Source organism: Podarcis raffonei, chromosome 4, assembly GCF_027172205.1.
Source record: "Podarcis raffonei isolate rPodRaf1 chromosome 4, rPodRaf1.pri, whole genome shotgun sequence".
Taxonomy (NCBI): Eukaryota; Metazoa; Chordata; class Lepidosauria; order Squamata; family Lacertidae; genus Podarcis; species Podarcis raffonei.
The window spans coordinates 25,606,033-25,622,106 of NC_070605.1; the positions used below are offsets into that span (position 1 = coordinate 25,606,033).

Sequence of the window (16,074 nt, forward strand, 5' to 3'; positions counted from 1 at the left end):
TCCTCTATCTATCTATCTATCTATCTATCTATCTATCATCTATATCTATCTATCACACACACACAATCCTGACCTGCAGTTTCAAATGGTACTGTACAGCTGAGGAAAAGTTTTAGCACATGATCTTGAGAAAGGACCTCAGCTGTGCGTGATCAAATTAACACTCTATTCACACCTTCAGAACGTGTTTGAACATGCAAAGAGGAGAGGTCATAAAAAACATAAGAACATGGCTGCTGGATCTTCAGAGGCCTATCTAGTCTTAGCATTCTGGTCCCACGGTGGCCAACCAGATGCCCCTAGGAAACCCGCAAACGGCACCACAGCAACTGCACTCTCCCACTTATGTTCAGTCTTCTTGTCTAAACTGGAAATAATATTGTGACATCACAACTAGCAGACATTGACAAAAGGTGCAGGATCTTGTATAGTCACTCCACACACAACCCAACGTTCAGTAGAAGGTGTGATGGAGCTATTTCTGTGTACATCTCTATGATATAATCTGGAACCCTAATTGAGCCAGGTTCTCAGATCAAATGATTTACTCAAATACAACAACTACCTGTAACTAAAATATGTAGTAAAGCTACATGAAAAACACACATTCCTCTCACAAACAAGCCTATTAAACCAGCATAAAGTTAACACCAAATCAAAGCAGGAGATTCAGTAAAAGTGGCTCAGGCAACCCAATCAGATGGGCGGCATATAAATCATTATTATATTATTATTCTCAGGGAAGTCCTTGTATAAACAGATGTGTAATGAAGAGCCAGCAAAATGCTAATATCAATGGGGCCTCTCATATTTGAGCAGGGAGAGCGTTCCACAACACTGGCTCTCACCAGTGAAAAAGCCCACCTCTGCATTATCACAAGCGGATCAGGCCGTGACAAAACTAACCAGGTCCCATTTGTTCTTAATGTACTTACTAGGCAGTGGAAATTCTTGTTGCAAGTTGGTTGCCATTACTAGCTACTTCCATCCTCGGATCAGCTAATTTGATTTGCTGTCATTGGCTGCTGGTGGTGTAAATCAGGATGATAATGATACGATATGATAATGATGGAATGGTATTCATGGGGAGGATTGGTCATAAATCTCTATAGATTCCTTCCTTAATCTGAGTTATAGCCTGTGGGATTGAGTGCTTTTTTGGTTTGTTTTTTTTGACCCTGGTAAATTTTGTTTCCTCCCATCTCCTACCAGGATCCTGGAGGAGGGTCAGTTCACAATACTGTTCGGGAGCTACCACGCAGGAATTAATGTATATTCTATTCCCAGGAGTGTGTGTGCACGCACAGAGAGAAAGGGTGAGAGCACACAATAATCTAACACACTAGAGAGCTATTTCATTGAGAGCATTAAACCTCCAATAATGGAATCCACAAACCTATCTGAGGGGCAGCTATTATAAATCTGCTCTTACTTTACAGATCAGTTAGGAGACTGGGGAGTCAATCAATCATTCTTCAATGGCAAATGGTCAGGTTACTAACACCCTGCTTTGGAGGTTATTACAGAATGGATGAATACAGGAAACAGAAGATGCAAACGAGGCTTCAGTATTTTGTACTAATGAGGGGATTCTCAATTATTCTTAGCATTTAGCTTAAACGTGTTACAAGTTTGCAAGCATGTCCCTGTTTTCTATTTGTAAAAGGTTGGAGAGCAACAACCTCTCCATTTTAATGTGTTTTGCAGTGCCTTTGTCAGGGCTTTCACAACATCGGGAGTATAATTAATTATCACCAGTTAATACGAGATATGAACTGCCAATTAGCACATGTGCCTGATCATAGACAAGAAATGTGTAGGAGGAACCTCAGGCATTTTTGGCATGTTTCACTCGTGCTTCCTTCTTATCTATCTTAGAATATACCCTACAGATATAAATTACATGAAACCACATCAGTACTAACGAGGCAGTGAGCTCTGGCTGATTGATAATGGGATTATTACTCCTGTACTTAAAACATGACACTTGAATTCACGTAATCACTTCATTCCCCACAGACTGAAATAATTCTCATTCTCACCATGAGGATGAGCCAGCTTTCTCTATGGGCTCATGCCAGTTCCTAGAAGTGATAAAACATAATTATGTCATAGGATATTCACGCAGAGCACCGAACTGTAGCAGTAAATCAAGGACTGCATTCAAAATTGCAAGTTTGACTTGAAACCCTGTGTACTGAAAGTTAACTCAGTTCTCCAAGTGTCAATCCTTATGTAGCCAAAGGGACACACCTTCCATGCACCAGAGGGAGGTATCAACAGGCTTGGGGAACCACAAGATTTGCAGATATACAGGGGGAAATTCCCTAGGGGAGGAAAGAATTCCGAAACCGTCCAATGAGAACTGAGCATGCTCAGCAGAGACGGAATGGTGACTGACAGTTGGGGATGGGAGATGGGGAAAGGGTATCTTGTATGTAACAAAAATTTGATAAGAAGAAAGAAGAAAGAAATACATACGGGTAGCTCAAACCCCAACAAAAACATTTCATTCTGCAACACTCTGTTGAAGGTCCCACTTTTATTTTATGTAATTACACCTGCTGTGTTGTAGCTTTGGGTCTGCCTTAGAGGTTGGTATTTTTCTGCTTCAATTTTAATCTTATTTGTATCTTTTTCTTCTACTTAGCCAGCCCTCCAAAGGCCTCAGAAAAAGGGGAGAATTAAATTAAGAGATTGTATTAACTGGTGGGTAAATGAATTCTCTACCTGCAAGTAAGTTTCAGTTTGCAGCCGTAGTTACATACCTAACCTAAAACGGTATAAAGACTCTACTCACTAACACAATGTCCTTTTGATTTTACAAGGCTCAGACCAGGTCCCATGGTTTTAAACGGAGGATGATAGAGGTCAAGACTTTATGTGTTCACTCCATTATCAGAAAATGGACAATATAGAATGTGGCTAATACAGTGGTACCTCGGTTTAAGAACAGTCCTGTTTATGAACAATTCGGTTTACGAACTCTGCAAAACCGGAAGTAGTGTCCCAGTTTGTGAACTTTACCTCGGTCTAAGAACAGAATCCAAACAATGGAAGGGCACCAGCAGTGGGAGGCCTCATTAGGGAAAGTGTGCCTCGGTTTAAGAACGGTTTTGGTTTAAGAATGGACTTCCAGAATGGATTAAGTTCGTAAACGGGTTACAGGGGGGGAAATGTTCAGAAAACATCAGTATCTTATATAAGTTGAAATTTCCAGCTGTTACCCAAACAGAGAAGACACACTTGGACACCTACAGTATTTAATATGCGATGTGAGTGTTCCATGTGAAGAGCCCACTCTGTGCATGCGCAGAGGCTTCATCTGAATGCTTCTTCCCCTTCAAAAGAGATGGGGAATATTGTGGGAATCCGTGTAGGCCCACACAGACACACTTTACACATTATGTACAGGCTACACCACATGCTACAAGACTTTTATGGAGTGTGTGTGTGTGTAATGAACAAGTCAAATTCCTCAACCAACAAAGCTCAATTCTGTAAGTTTATCAAATTCTGTAAATCAGAATAAATTATGCAGATGACATACACAATACAAATGCTGTTTGACAAGAATTTTAATCGTTGCAAAATGACACAATAGGAGAAGGGGAAGGGGAATTAATGGGAGAGTGGGTGGCAGTGGAAAAGGGGGTAGGGAAGTTGGCGTGGGGGTTATAAGGATAGTTATTCCTATTGCTGGCTACTGAATACATTTTCAAGACATTTTAGTCTCTGAGTCTTTAACACATGAAGGCTTTCTCTTCCAAAATCTACGTGACCATGAGATCTAGGAAACAGCTACTTAAAACAATAGCAACTAAACTGATTTTCTGAAGCATCTGATGGGTGCACAGTGGTCCAGTGGAAATAAAGGTTATGCTTGAGCCTTGATTCAAAGTGCCATTTAGAATCCTGACTCCAGACTGGGCTTGGGCAAGACCCTCTCATCTTTATTTTCTAAATGCGAATGTTATGAGCATATCTCACAGGACTGGGGGGGGGGGGGGGAGAGAGAATGAAGGGTGTTAAGTGTTGTGAATTCTGTAAATGTGCCAAATCCTGTAATTCTCTGCTTAATCACAGCAGTGCAGAAAACTAATGTCTCTGCCAGATCACTTTATATTCTTCCTACAGAAAAACACTTCCAACATGGTTGTAGTTTTAGACGTTACAAGAAAGGCCATCTACACACCTTAAGGCTGGTATATGAGAGCTGCTGTTACATATGCCTAGTTAATAATAATTTACCGTATTTACTGAATTGCAGTAAAATTATGTAAATTGCATTTACAGACGTCATCTCCTCTTCAATTGGTGCATATATGGGAGGTTTATGGGATAGAATCATAGAATCATAGAGTTGGAAGAGACCACAAGGGCCATCGAGTCCAACCCCCTGCCAAGCAGGAAACACCATCAGAGCACTCCTGACATATGGTTGTCAAGCCTCTGCTTAAAGACCTCCAAAGAAGGAGACTCCACCACACTCCTTGGCAGCAAATTCCACTGTTGAACAGCTCTTACTGTCAGGAAGTTCTTCCTAATGTTTAGGTGGAATCTTCTTTCTTGTAGTTTGGATCCATAGCTCCGTGTCCGCTTCTCTGGAGCAGCAGAAAATAACCTTTCTCCCTCTTCTATGTGACATCCTTTTATATATTTGATGGTGAAATGCAGCTATAAGGAACCAGCTGGGAGACAAATACGATGACTCACTGCTGGTCTGAGATAGACGGGGGGTGATAAATTAAATTTTGATGACCGATAGTGAGAAACGCAGCTTTTGAATGCCACTATTATTCAGCAAGGAGGCAAATGCGCCAACAGTGTGGTCAAAGGGAGCCCTGGGAAGAAGGGGAAACCCTACAAATTTGTGCCTCTCTGGTAAGATTTGGGTTTTAATATTTGCACGAGTAATTAAAAATGCAACTACTTTAGGATGGAAATGAGGGGAGGGGAGAAGAAAAGAGAGGTTTTATATTATATAGCAAATGTAGATTCCTCATGAGACTTGGCTGGAACACCGCCTACTCATGGATGATTAATGATAGCTTGCAATCCCGTTCTGAGTTTGAAACTCATGAGTAATGAAAACATCAAAGTCCTAGGTTAGTGGTTTTAAAGCTCTTCATTTGAGGATGGGGGAAAATAGAATTTTCTGTTTCAGTTCAGCAGTTGTATTTAGATTCAATGCCCTCTTACCCACTTTCTGCCCTAATTCAGGCACTCCTATAAAACATCCACATGCCTGGTATTTGGAAATGTATAAAATGAGGACAGTGTTTTGGGTATGGAGACAGGAAACTTTCCTTAACAACAACTGTATTCTTAACCATGAAACTTATTTGGTGAACTTGGGAAAACAGCTATTTCCCAGTCTAACCCACTTCACAGAGCTAAGTGGTCAGAAAATTTGTATACTATCAGAATGGGAGATTGCTTCAGGAAACATACATACAATAGGCGTCTTGTTTTATTTATATTAATTTTTATTTATTAAATTTACTTAATGTGACACCCATTTTATTTTTAATTCAAAGTGCCTGCTATGATCAGAATTCCAACCCTTCTGCTTCCACGCATATGAAAGGTAAAGGGACCCCTGACCGTTAGGTCCAGTCGTGACCGACTCTGGGGTTGCAGCGCTCATCTCGCTTTATTGGCCGAGGGAGCCGGCGTACAGCTTCTGGGTCATGTGGCCAGCATGACTAAGCAGCTTCTAGCGAACCAGAGCAGCACATGGAAACGCCATTTACCTTACTGCCAGAGCGGTACCTATTTATCTACTTGCACTTTGACGTGCTTTCGAACTGCTAGGTTGGCAGGAGCTGGGATTGAACAACGGGAGCTCACCCCGTCGCAGGGATTCGAACCGCCGACCTTCTGATTGGCAAGTCCTAGGCTCTGTGGTTTAACCCACAGCACCACCATAGAAAAGGGATAAAAACCTGAATGTGGCAAAAGCAGATAATGCCTACACTGTGATGACCTTATCACCAACTGAGCCCAGATTCTGTGCTAAGAAAAGGAGAATTCTGTAACCTATATAAATTATGCAAGGTAAGAATACTGTATCAATATAACAAACTATTCAATGTTTAACAACTTGGGACCTACAAGACTGCTTTACCCCACGTGCCCACTTGATCGCTTCGATTGGTGGAATGGAACTAGCACTGTAATAGGTGCCACATAATACCTGGCCGGTTTGCATTTGTAAGAATTTAGTTATTTGGTGCGGCAGCGCCTAAACTTTGGAACTTCCTGCCTATTGAGATCAAGCAGGTGCCTTCCCTTTACTCTTTTCAGCACCTGTCCAGATGCTGAGAAAGTCAAAGTAATTTTAATCGGCTTTAGTATTTTAAATTTTGTATGTTTTAAAGTATGGTTGTGTATTTTTCTTCCTTTTACTGTTTTATTTTCTGTAAACTGCTTTGAGTTTTGTCTTTTTACAATCAAGAGGTGTACAAATTTTACGAAATGAGTGAAGTGTGTGTGGTGTCTTAGGTTGGCAAGGCAAAAGATGCAATTGAAATGGAAGAATTTATAAAATTATTTTAGGGCATAATCCTGAGCTCAGAACAGCAGAGCTGAGCAGCTTAGGATCCGGTAGATCTCTGGAGATAAATGTTATGCTGGTTTATGCTAGGAAAAAGGGAAGTAGTGGGGGCAGGACAGGAGGGGGCATTGCACTGGATCCTAACCCCATGGTCAAGCTCTGGATCTGACATACTTCATGCCAGTTTAATACAAAGCAGCATAATTTAGGCTGGTGCCCTGTATGGTTCTGCCACCCCCCCCCAATTTAATAGATTGCCATAGTGATAAACTATTTTCCCAGCCCACCTGTCACCTTGCAGCCAGAGACTTGAATTGCTTCCTCAATGGTCCTTCAGCACTCAACTCCAGCTTTGCATACTGTATTAGTTTTAATTTGCTTGCTTCCTATGACTCTATGGGACTCGTCTTTAGATGGCATTACTTCATTTACACCAAAGTGTGCAAAGCCAGATCTGTTGAGGGTTTTTTTGGGGGGGAGGGGTTTCATGGGCGTTGCTAAGGGGGGCAGAGGGCAGTGCCCCCTTAAATCCTCAAAAATTATTGAAAAACATTAAAAAGGTTCTCCCCCATGACAAAAGCCCACTCCTTGTAATGTCCTATTTTGGGGGGGATTTTTACCCGTGATCTCCCCACAAAAACTCAACAACTTTTTGCTCCCCCCCAACAAAAATATTGGGAGTGGGGTTCACCCTTGTTTACAGTGCTGGGTAAGGCCGTGAGCTTATTCCCCAGCAGAATGAGGGGAACACCCCCAACTCAGCTGGCCTGGCTTTCCACATGTTGCAGCCAGTCCTGCCCTGACAGCGCCCCTAGCTCCACCGAACACAGGAGCATGGCGAGGAAGGCAGAAGTGAGGCAGGTCTGCTTGAATGAACTCCTAGAGGATTGCCTAATGCTCTGTGCCTTTGTTCAGGTGAAGGCATCCATAGGAATTAACCACAGGGATCATCCGTCTAAGCCACTGCCTCGTCTAAGCCACCGCCTGGAGGCAGGAAAGTGGAGCTCAGCATCTTGACAGATGACTCTCTGTAGCCACTCCTTGCAAGTTTCCGGTTATGGAGATTTCCTTTGAAAGCGCCTGCTATTTTCATAGGGACAGCAGAACACAGGAGAGATTGAGAGGTGGGATTAAGGAGAGAGAACCTGCTCCGACTTCCTGGTTTTCTGTGAAAATGAAATGGACCATATGGGACCTGGAGCCTGCAGGTTGTTTCTCCCTCTAATCCAAAACATATTTAAAGCAATTGAGTGGAAGAACAGGAATTCTCCGGTGAGAAGAAGCTGGCTGGGCTGTTTGAGAAGACTCAAGGCATTTCCACAAGCGATGCTTGTGAATGGCCTTTGGAGGCCATTTCTGCAGCTGACATTTCAATTCTTTTTTCCTGCTGCATTTGTAATTCAGATGAAATATATGCACTGGGCAGAATCTGTGCATTTGATTACAGCTACCTTCCATTTTCTGTCCTGCCTCATTGGTTTTATTATCTATTACATTTCTTTACCCTTCCCTAAAATGAAGACCGAAAGGTTGGCTACAAATCAATAAAATGACGTTCATAATGATATTCACAAGTGGTGCATTCTAGATTAAAAAGCATCTGTGCAACCTGATCCTATCTGTGTTTACACAAATGTAAGCCCCCTTCCTTCCAAGTGTGCTTCACACAGTTTTGTGTGTATGAGTATGCCTGTCACTTGCAAAAACATCACTTGTGAACACTGTGACATGCAAAACAAAGCCTTAGAGATACATATTCAATTAGATGTACATACTCTAGTTTTTGTAGCCTTTTCGTTTGATTTACAAACCCATCGGAAAATACAACCAATCCATTTTATTAATTGAAACATCATGAAAAGTACCTGTCATAATGTGCTTCTATTGGAGGGTGTGTGTGTGTAATTCTTCAAGATATTGCAAATGAGTAATTGGCAACAGTTTACTGTTTCCCCCAGAAAGGGTAAACCTGGATTAAATGGAGTAAAAATATGGGCTGGCTTTTTGATGATCATGCCATGTGAATGCAGCCCCTCCACCCACCCAAATTGCATGCATCAGGAGGACCAACCCACAATAAACTCCTGTCTGGAAGCACCAATGGGTAGCTTAACCGGAAAACCTGGACCTATGGGTGTAGCCAGGATTTATTTTAGGGGGGCAGGCTTCATGTGGGGGGCGGTGGCAGAACCAAGTTATCTGTGATGCAAATGGTCAGTTAAGTATTTTTATTTATTTTCTTGATGGTGGGGGGGAGCTGCACAGCCATGCCCATGCAGTTGGACCTGCTGAATTTTGCGACGGCTGCAGTTCTGCTGCACAGTGATGAAGTCACTCTCGCTGGGAAACATGTTGAAATTCCAACTATTTCCAGAAGGGTAAGAGTTGTTTCTAATCCAGTGCATCAAAAAGTCTTGTGGCTCCTTAAGAGATTCACGTTTATTCTGCATAGGGCTCAAAGTTATTTTAAAAGGCTCTGGGTATCCAGAGGTATATATGGGGGTGTTTCTGGGTGAAACTGGCCCTTGCTGGGGGTGCAAAAATCACCTATCAGACTATGCAGTGTGTGACATCTGTGTGTTGTGGCGATGTGATGCCGCTGTCACAGCAAGATCAAATGCAAGAGAAGCTACCAATCTTCCCCACACCATGACTCAAGGGTGTGTTTTTTTTGGGGGGGGCGTGCCAATACATATTGCGAAGGACACAAGGGACCCTGGGTACATCTCTGTGGGTATCAAGGCTGCCTGTTAGCCCCTGTTAGGCATGTAGACCCTGCAACCCAACACTGGCATTCTGCATATGTTCAAAGGTGTCACTATTACCCCACAGCTGGAAAAAGTGGTGCTGAGTCTGAACACAGATAAATCCCAGGTCTGAAGTTATTATTCACATCGCCATTTGAACCAGGCATCTATAGATCATCCCAGACTTCTTTAACTCACTGGAGCTTGGCCTGTGGTAATAATTTGTATAGCACCATTCACTGTGTGTTTTTGTTTTGTTTTGTTTTGAGGCTGTAGCGCAGTACAGTGGTACCTCGGGTTACAAACGCTTCAGGTTACATACGCTTCAGGTTACAGACTCCGCTAACCCAGAAATAGTGCTTCAGGTTAAGAACTTTGCTTCAGAATGAGAACAAAAATCGTGCTCCAGCGGCGCGGAGGCAGCAGGAGGCCCCATTAGCTAAAGTGGTGCTTCAGGTTAAGGACAGTTTCAGGTTAAGAACGGACCTCCGGAACGAATTAAGTACTTAACCCGAGGTACCACTGTACTTGAGAAGGTCGTCGGTTCATCCCCAACATCTCCAGAAGGGGCTGGGAGGAGTCTTTCTCTTAAACCCGGCAGAATGAGAGCAGACCACAGGGAGCTGCTATGATCTGGTGGCAGAACTCAGCCTAAGACAGCTCCCGTCTCCCCAGGGTGGGCTTGCGGCGCCCCTGTGACGAGGAGCCATTTCCCGACGGCTGCTTCCACGGGCGTGGCGACCGGAAAAGCCCTTCGCCGCGGAGCCGAGCACGTGGCGGCGCCTCCAGGGCGCCTCGCCACGTGCGGCGGGGCGGGACTAGTCCTCTCGCGGCTCCGCCCCGCCCCAGTTCCTCGCTCCCTCGCAAGGGCCCGGGGCGGCTGGATGCTGCAGGAGAAGCGGGAGACCACGGGGCGGTATCTGGTTCCCTAGTATCCTAAAGACGTATTTCAGCGGCGTGCCCGGTTAGCAAGTGAGCGCTCCTGCAGAGCAGTCACACATGCACACATAGCAACCCCCTTGGCCAGAGCCCCGTTGAATTCGGCGGAACTTGTACCCTTGTAAAGGTGCGCAGGATCGCACCCCGTTTTACCTCCCAGGAGTTTGCTCCGCGCGCCGATCGCGCTTTTCCCTTCGCGCCCCCGATCCTAAGGCGCGTCTACTGCCCAGTCCGCTTACTGTGCACGGCGAGCTTTACTTACTCCCAGGTAAGCGTGCCCTGCCCAACCTTGACTTGGGAGTAGCAAACGCGCACATAAAGCGTGCACACCTCCGAGTATATAAGCCCAGGCTGCGCAGCAGGCTCGCCGCGCGGGGGACCGACTTGCAAACGAAATCGGCACAGAACCGGGCTGGCTGGAGAGGTTTTCCTGGCTCGCTCTTCCCCTCCTCTCCGGAAGGACGCCCCGCGCTAGTGGATGACCCAGCACCTAAGTCCGGGATCCCCGCCTTAAAAAAACCAAAACAAAACATGCTTTGACCCAGCGCCGCGCGCGCTGCACCCCCCTTATTTCCTTCCCCACCCCCGGTTTTAATCCCTGCGCCCCAGGAGCCCCTGGATCCGCGCGCGGCTGGGAAGTTCTCCGCCGCTTTCAAGCTGCAACGCCGCCGAGCCTGGCGTGCCGCAGACCAGCAAAAAGCCCGAGCGAGGGAGCGACTGGCTGGCTGGGTTTTCGCGCGAGGCGCTTCGGTGGCATTGAGCTGGCTGGGATGGAAAGGGAGCGCCGCCGCCGCCGCTCTAATGCACCAGGTAGCGTTGCGCGCTAGGACCTGGGCGGAATCCGTGTCCGCCCGCAAGCTGGACTACCTTAAACCCAGCCCAATGCCTCTTCCTGCGCCACTTTTCCCTGCGCGCTTGGATGGAAGAGGCACAGTCGAGAGCCGCAGCTCGGCACTGGAGGACAGCGGCAGCGGCGGCGCGGCACCGGGAGCCCTGCGGAAGCGGCACCTGTTCCCAGGCGAGGCAGCCGAGAGAGAGCAGCCGTGGGACACGTTGTTCGGTGCGGATCGCCGGCCCGGCTGAGCCCAGAGAGGCACCCGCGGTGCCTCCTCCGGAGAATTCGGGATAATAGGATCTGGACGGCAAAAGTTTTCTTTATTTGGATTTTTTTAATTATAAAAAAAATCTCTTTCCCCCCCTTCCGGGCGGTGGAGAGGGGGATTCGTCTCAGCCAGCCAGCGTGAGATCTCCCACCCACCCTGCTCTTCTTTTTCTTCTTCTCCCGCTTTTCTCCTTGCAGGAGTCCATGCTGATGTATGCAGCCAGTTATAGAGTAAAAACAGCGCATGCCTTCCTGGAGTCAGAATCCATAAAAAATCCTGGCGTCGCCCGTGCATCTTAAATATATCTGCCTATATAACAATAATCGGTGCGTGCAGCTCCCACTAGAAAAAAGCCTCAGGCGTCGAAGTTGCTATGGTCGTGCTGCTCCTAAGCCCCATGGAGAAACTACGGATTTTTAGCCTCATTACGGTCGGATGGGCAGAAGACCCCACCGCTTGCTAAGAGCTGGAGGAATATAGATGATCCCTCGCCCTGGACCCCTCCAGACCCGTCTGATGTGTTTATAAATATGTCGGTGTGCGGCGCTTTCTTAAGACTAACAGCGGCTTGACCTTGAACCTGGGACAAGTCGAAGCAGCAGATCACTTTCAAAAAAATATATATCCTACTTATTATTATTGATGGATTAAAGCAAAGGACAGTCTTCCCCTCCATGTAACTACAAGTGGGAGGGGAGAGTGGAGTGGGAGCACGTCCTCCCCCCCACCCACCCAAAAAAAAGGGGGGGAGAAAAAGATCTCTGCCTTGGGTTTTTGGGCACCGGCACTACAGTTTTGCTTCAAAAACGAGCTCGCCTTCCTCCCCCCTTCCTCCTCCTCCTCCCTCCCCCTCGCTCCTGATGGCTCCCTTAGGTGAAGTTGGGAACTATTTCGGCGTCCAGGATGCGGTACCCTTTGGGAACGTCCCTGTCTTGCCGGCTGATAGCCCCGTGTTGTTAAGCGACCACCTGGGCCAGGCGGAAGCGGGTGGGCTGCCCCGTGGCCCTGCGGTGACGGACCTGGATCACTTAAAAGGGATCCTGAGGCGGAGGCAGCTCTACTGCAGGACTGGATTTCATTTAGAGATTTTCCCCAATGGTACGATCCAAGGAACCAGGCAAGACCACAGCAGATTTGGTAGGTATGGGCGATTTAACCTTCTGGTGGCCGTGGGGCTGACAAGGACAGAAGTTGGGTTAAAAAACCACAACCAAATAAAATAATAATATTATTTTTTTTGGTCGGGAGGAAATGGGATGGAGAGTCGATGCTGAGGATTATTGTTGTTGTTAAAACAGCTCGGAAGAGGAAATGCCTCCGGGATTTGCAGATGGCATGCAAACGGGACACCCCTGCAAGCGTGCAAGTAAGAGTTTTTTCACCAAAGAGCCACAAGTCTGGGAAATAATAATAATAATAATAATAAAATATTTTTAAAAGAATTGCCGCTCCTCTAGGTTTGTGGCTAAGGGGCAATAGAGGTGAGCATAAGGTGTCCTGTTATAAATAAGGTTTATAAAGCCCGTTCTCCCGATGAGTCAGTAATGTGCTTCCCATTTCAAACCCAGTCGCTTTTTTTTCTTAATAGGGAAGGATCGCGGCATCCTAGGGCGAAGGAAGTGCCTCGCACTCTTCCCCCACCGCAAGACCCTTAATACCTGCCTCCGTAGATAGGTCTGGATTGTCCCCCCCCCGCCAAAGGATCCCGCCCCTTTATCCTGCCCCCATCACTGTGAGGGATCCCCCTACAGTGAGCGGCTCTTGCGAATAGCCACCGCTGCTGTGGGTGCCTGCATCATAAGCCCAGATCTCTTGGTCATTAAAGAAGGCATTCCTTCGCCTCTGTCCCTCTGCTGTGCGCCCACATGCTTGAGCGCAGGTATCCAATAGGAGCTCCACCACTGCAGGCGCAGACTTCCTTTCAGAGTTGGGGGGGGGGGGAAGGTGTGTGTTAGAATCGCAGAACCGTAGAGTTGGACGGGACCTCGGGGGTCATCTAGTCCAACCCCCTGCAATGCAGGAATCTTTTGCCCAATGTGGGTCTCGAACCCACGACCCTGAGATTTAAGAGTCTCGTGTTCGGCCGATTTCATTCCCAAGGGCTCCTATTTGTGACTCAGCAGTATAGAGAGGGGCGTCGGAGGACTTCACGTGGTACTTCCGATGTTGTGGGCCTTCTGCGTTCTCGGAGTCACCTTAGCTCCAAAATGCCACTGATTTTTTACAACGGGCTGGCGCTGGCCTGATTTATTTTTATTTTTTGTTACAAAATCTGGAATTTTTTGAAGGGGGTTTGGGTGGTAAAATGCCACTTTGGGGGGTAAGGCCGGCTCCAGCGGCTGTTGGAAGGAGTTAACTTGTGAGTGAATCCACCTGACAGCACTTAAAACCAGGTCGTAAAAACAAAGAAAAAAACAAAAGAAAAAGAAAAGGTCCCGTGGTGCTTCTCCCCCCTTCCTTCTCCACCGCCATGCTTGAATGCCAGATGTTGAACAAGCTCTAAACTGTGTTCCTTTTATTGCTTTCGAGAGCTGGGGAGATAATGGCGGGGCTCGCGAGGAAGGGATGCGCTTCAAAGGGGTCATTGGAGATTCGAACCGGTGGTTACATGCAAAGTCATCCGGTGTCACCCTTCGTTCTCCAGAGGCTAAGGGGGTCCTAAGCGGGTGCTAGCTAGTCCTACTCAGGTTGCAATGAATGGCCCTCATATGCATGAAGTTCAGTAGGTCTACTCTCGGCAGGGCTAGTATTGCCTGCAGCCCTGAAACAGCATCTCCCCCCCGTTCTCTGCGTTGCAGCACACGTTCCCTTTTCAGGCCTGGGCGCCGTTTTCTCTTAGGAACACATGCACCTGAACAGGAGAATAGTTCTTGAATGCAGTTGAAGGGAAAGGAGGGCGAAAGTCTGCGGAGAATCCCAGCGCTAGGCATGTAAACTTGAGGGTTGCGGGCGCAAAGCAGCAGAGATATCCTCGGCAGCTCTCAAACGGAGAAAGAAAGTTGAGGGATTATGCAGAAGTTGGCTTTGCGCTTCTGTAGATATGCGTCTATGCAGACGCACGCCCCTTTTGCTCCGGGGTGGTTCTGCATGCCAGCAGCAGCAGAGGCGAGATCTGGTGCAGGGATGTGCATGCGCGCTCAAGGACGGGGCTGCAGTCTTTACGGTACGCTGGCTGGTGCGAGATCAAAAGCAGGAAGCTCTGGTGCGTTAAGAGGCGAGATTTGCACGCTGTGCTGGAGCCCAGCGGCAGCCCGCGGGCTCACGCCGCTAGCAGGTGTACGGCGGCCGAGCTGGCGCTCCTGCTACCGCGCGCATTGGCCTTGGCAGCAGCAGGAGGGCACTGCAGGGTCCTACACCCCGCCGCTTCCTCTCCTCCCAGCCGCTCGCCTGAGCTGGGCCATCGCACCAGCTGCTGCTGCTGCTGCTCTGCAGAGCTGCAGAAGACCCGCGTTAGGGGGAGGCGGCTCATTTTACATGCGAAAAGGTGGATTTCCCGATACGGTGCGCCAAGAAGCGATGCAGTGCAATAACAACTATGTCCTTGTAGTTAAGATTCCTTAATATTCTCATTATCTGTTGGAAGATTGTTGCTCTTTAAATAAAGGTGACTCTAAATAATAATAATAATAATAATAATAATAATAATAATAATAATAATATCATCACAGGCAGTTACTGATTTAAGGGGTGGAGAATGGAGGGATCATTGTCTAGGTCTGCAATCAGCAACCTGGGTGCCTTCCAGGTATTTTGGACTACAATTCTCATCAGCCTCAGCTCCCATCAGCCCCCAGTCGGTAGGACAAAATACCTGGAGGGCACCAGGTTGGCAAAGGCTGGTCTAGGGTGGCCAAGTGCAAAAAAGGACAGAGCGCCTGTACTTGTTAATAGTTTGTGGGGTTTTAAAAAATATTATTATTAAAAAAGGTGCTTTGGTAGAGTGCAGCTTATTGTGCAGGGATGGTGAAATGGCTCCTGCTTCACCTGTGCAACAGAATTTCGGGGGAATTTGTCCTCATTTGTGTCTGGTTACCCCCTATAGAACTGTTCTGCCACTTACTTGGAAAGGCTATGTGTAGCGGACAACTCAAAAACCTCTGTGATCTCATGGCACTTAATGTGGTGGGATCCTTACACCATCTGTTCAGCTGCAGCTCTCGCAGTGAGGTGATGACTATTGGATCTAGGACTGAATGGAAAGGGGAGGCAAGATAGTTTAGATATTGTGAGAATTCTATGCTGTAGCTAAAGTTGCAAACCTCCCGTACGTGCCCTGTACTTGGGCACTGATTTCGCTGGGAGCTAACTTCTGGGTAACTCTGCATAGGCTCAAGCTGCTGGGCCCCACAACCAGCTTTTATGTCAAGCTGTTCCAAGGGACTCTTGGTTTCAGGCATGCATTATTCCGTTAACAGAATGCTGAATGCAGTGTGGATAGAAACTTCTCCTGCTTACATCCATAGGGACATCAAGAGGTCAGGCCACACAGTCATGGACAATAAGGCTATCAACAGCCACTAGCCATGATGGCTTTGTTCTGTCTCCACTATGCAAGGCAGTTTGCCCCTGTATACCAACCAGTTCAGCACAAGTGGGGAGAGTGCTGCAGCCACTGCTTGTGGGTTTTATGTAGGCATCTACTGGCCACAGTGAAAGCAGGATGCTAGACCAAGTTTGCGATTGGCCTGATCCAGGTTCTTAAACTACAACATTTCCCAGTATGTCA

At 46.9% G+C, this 16,074-nt stretch overlaps 1 protein-coding gene across 1 annotated transcript in view; it reads left to right on the forward strand.

The window, feature by feature from the left end:
• The first annotated feature begins 11,062 nt into the window (after window positions 1-11,062).
• FGF9 (fibroblast growth factor 9) overlaps window positions 11,063-16,074 on the forward strand; it is a 49,621-nt gene continuing 44,609 nt past the window's right edge. The window contains exon 1 of the mRNA XM_053385865.1: window positions 11,063-12,485. Within this exon, the coding sequence (XP_053241840.1) occupies window positions 12,209-12,485 (277 nt within the window). The 5' untranslated portion in view covers window positions 11,063-12,208. The remainder of the gene's footprint in view (window positions 12,486-16,074) is intronic.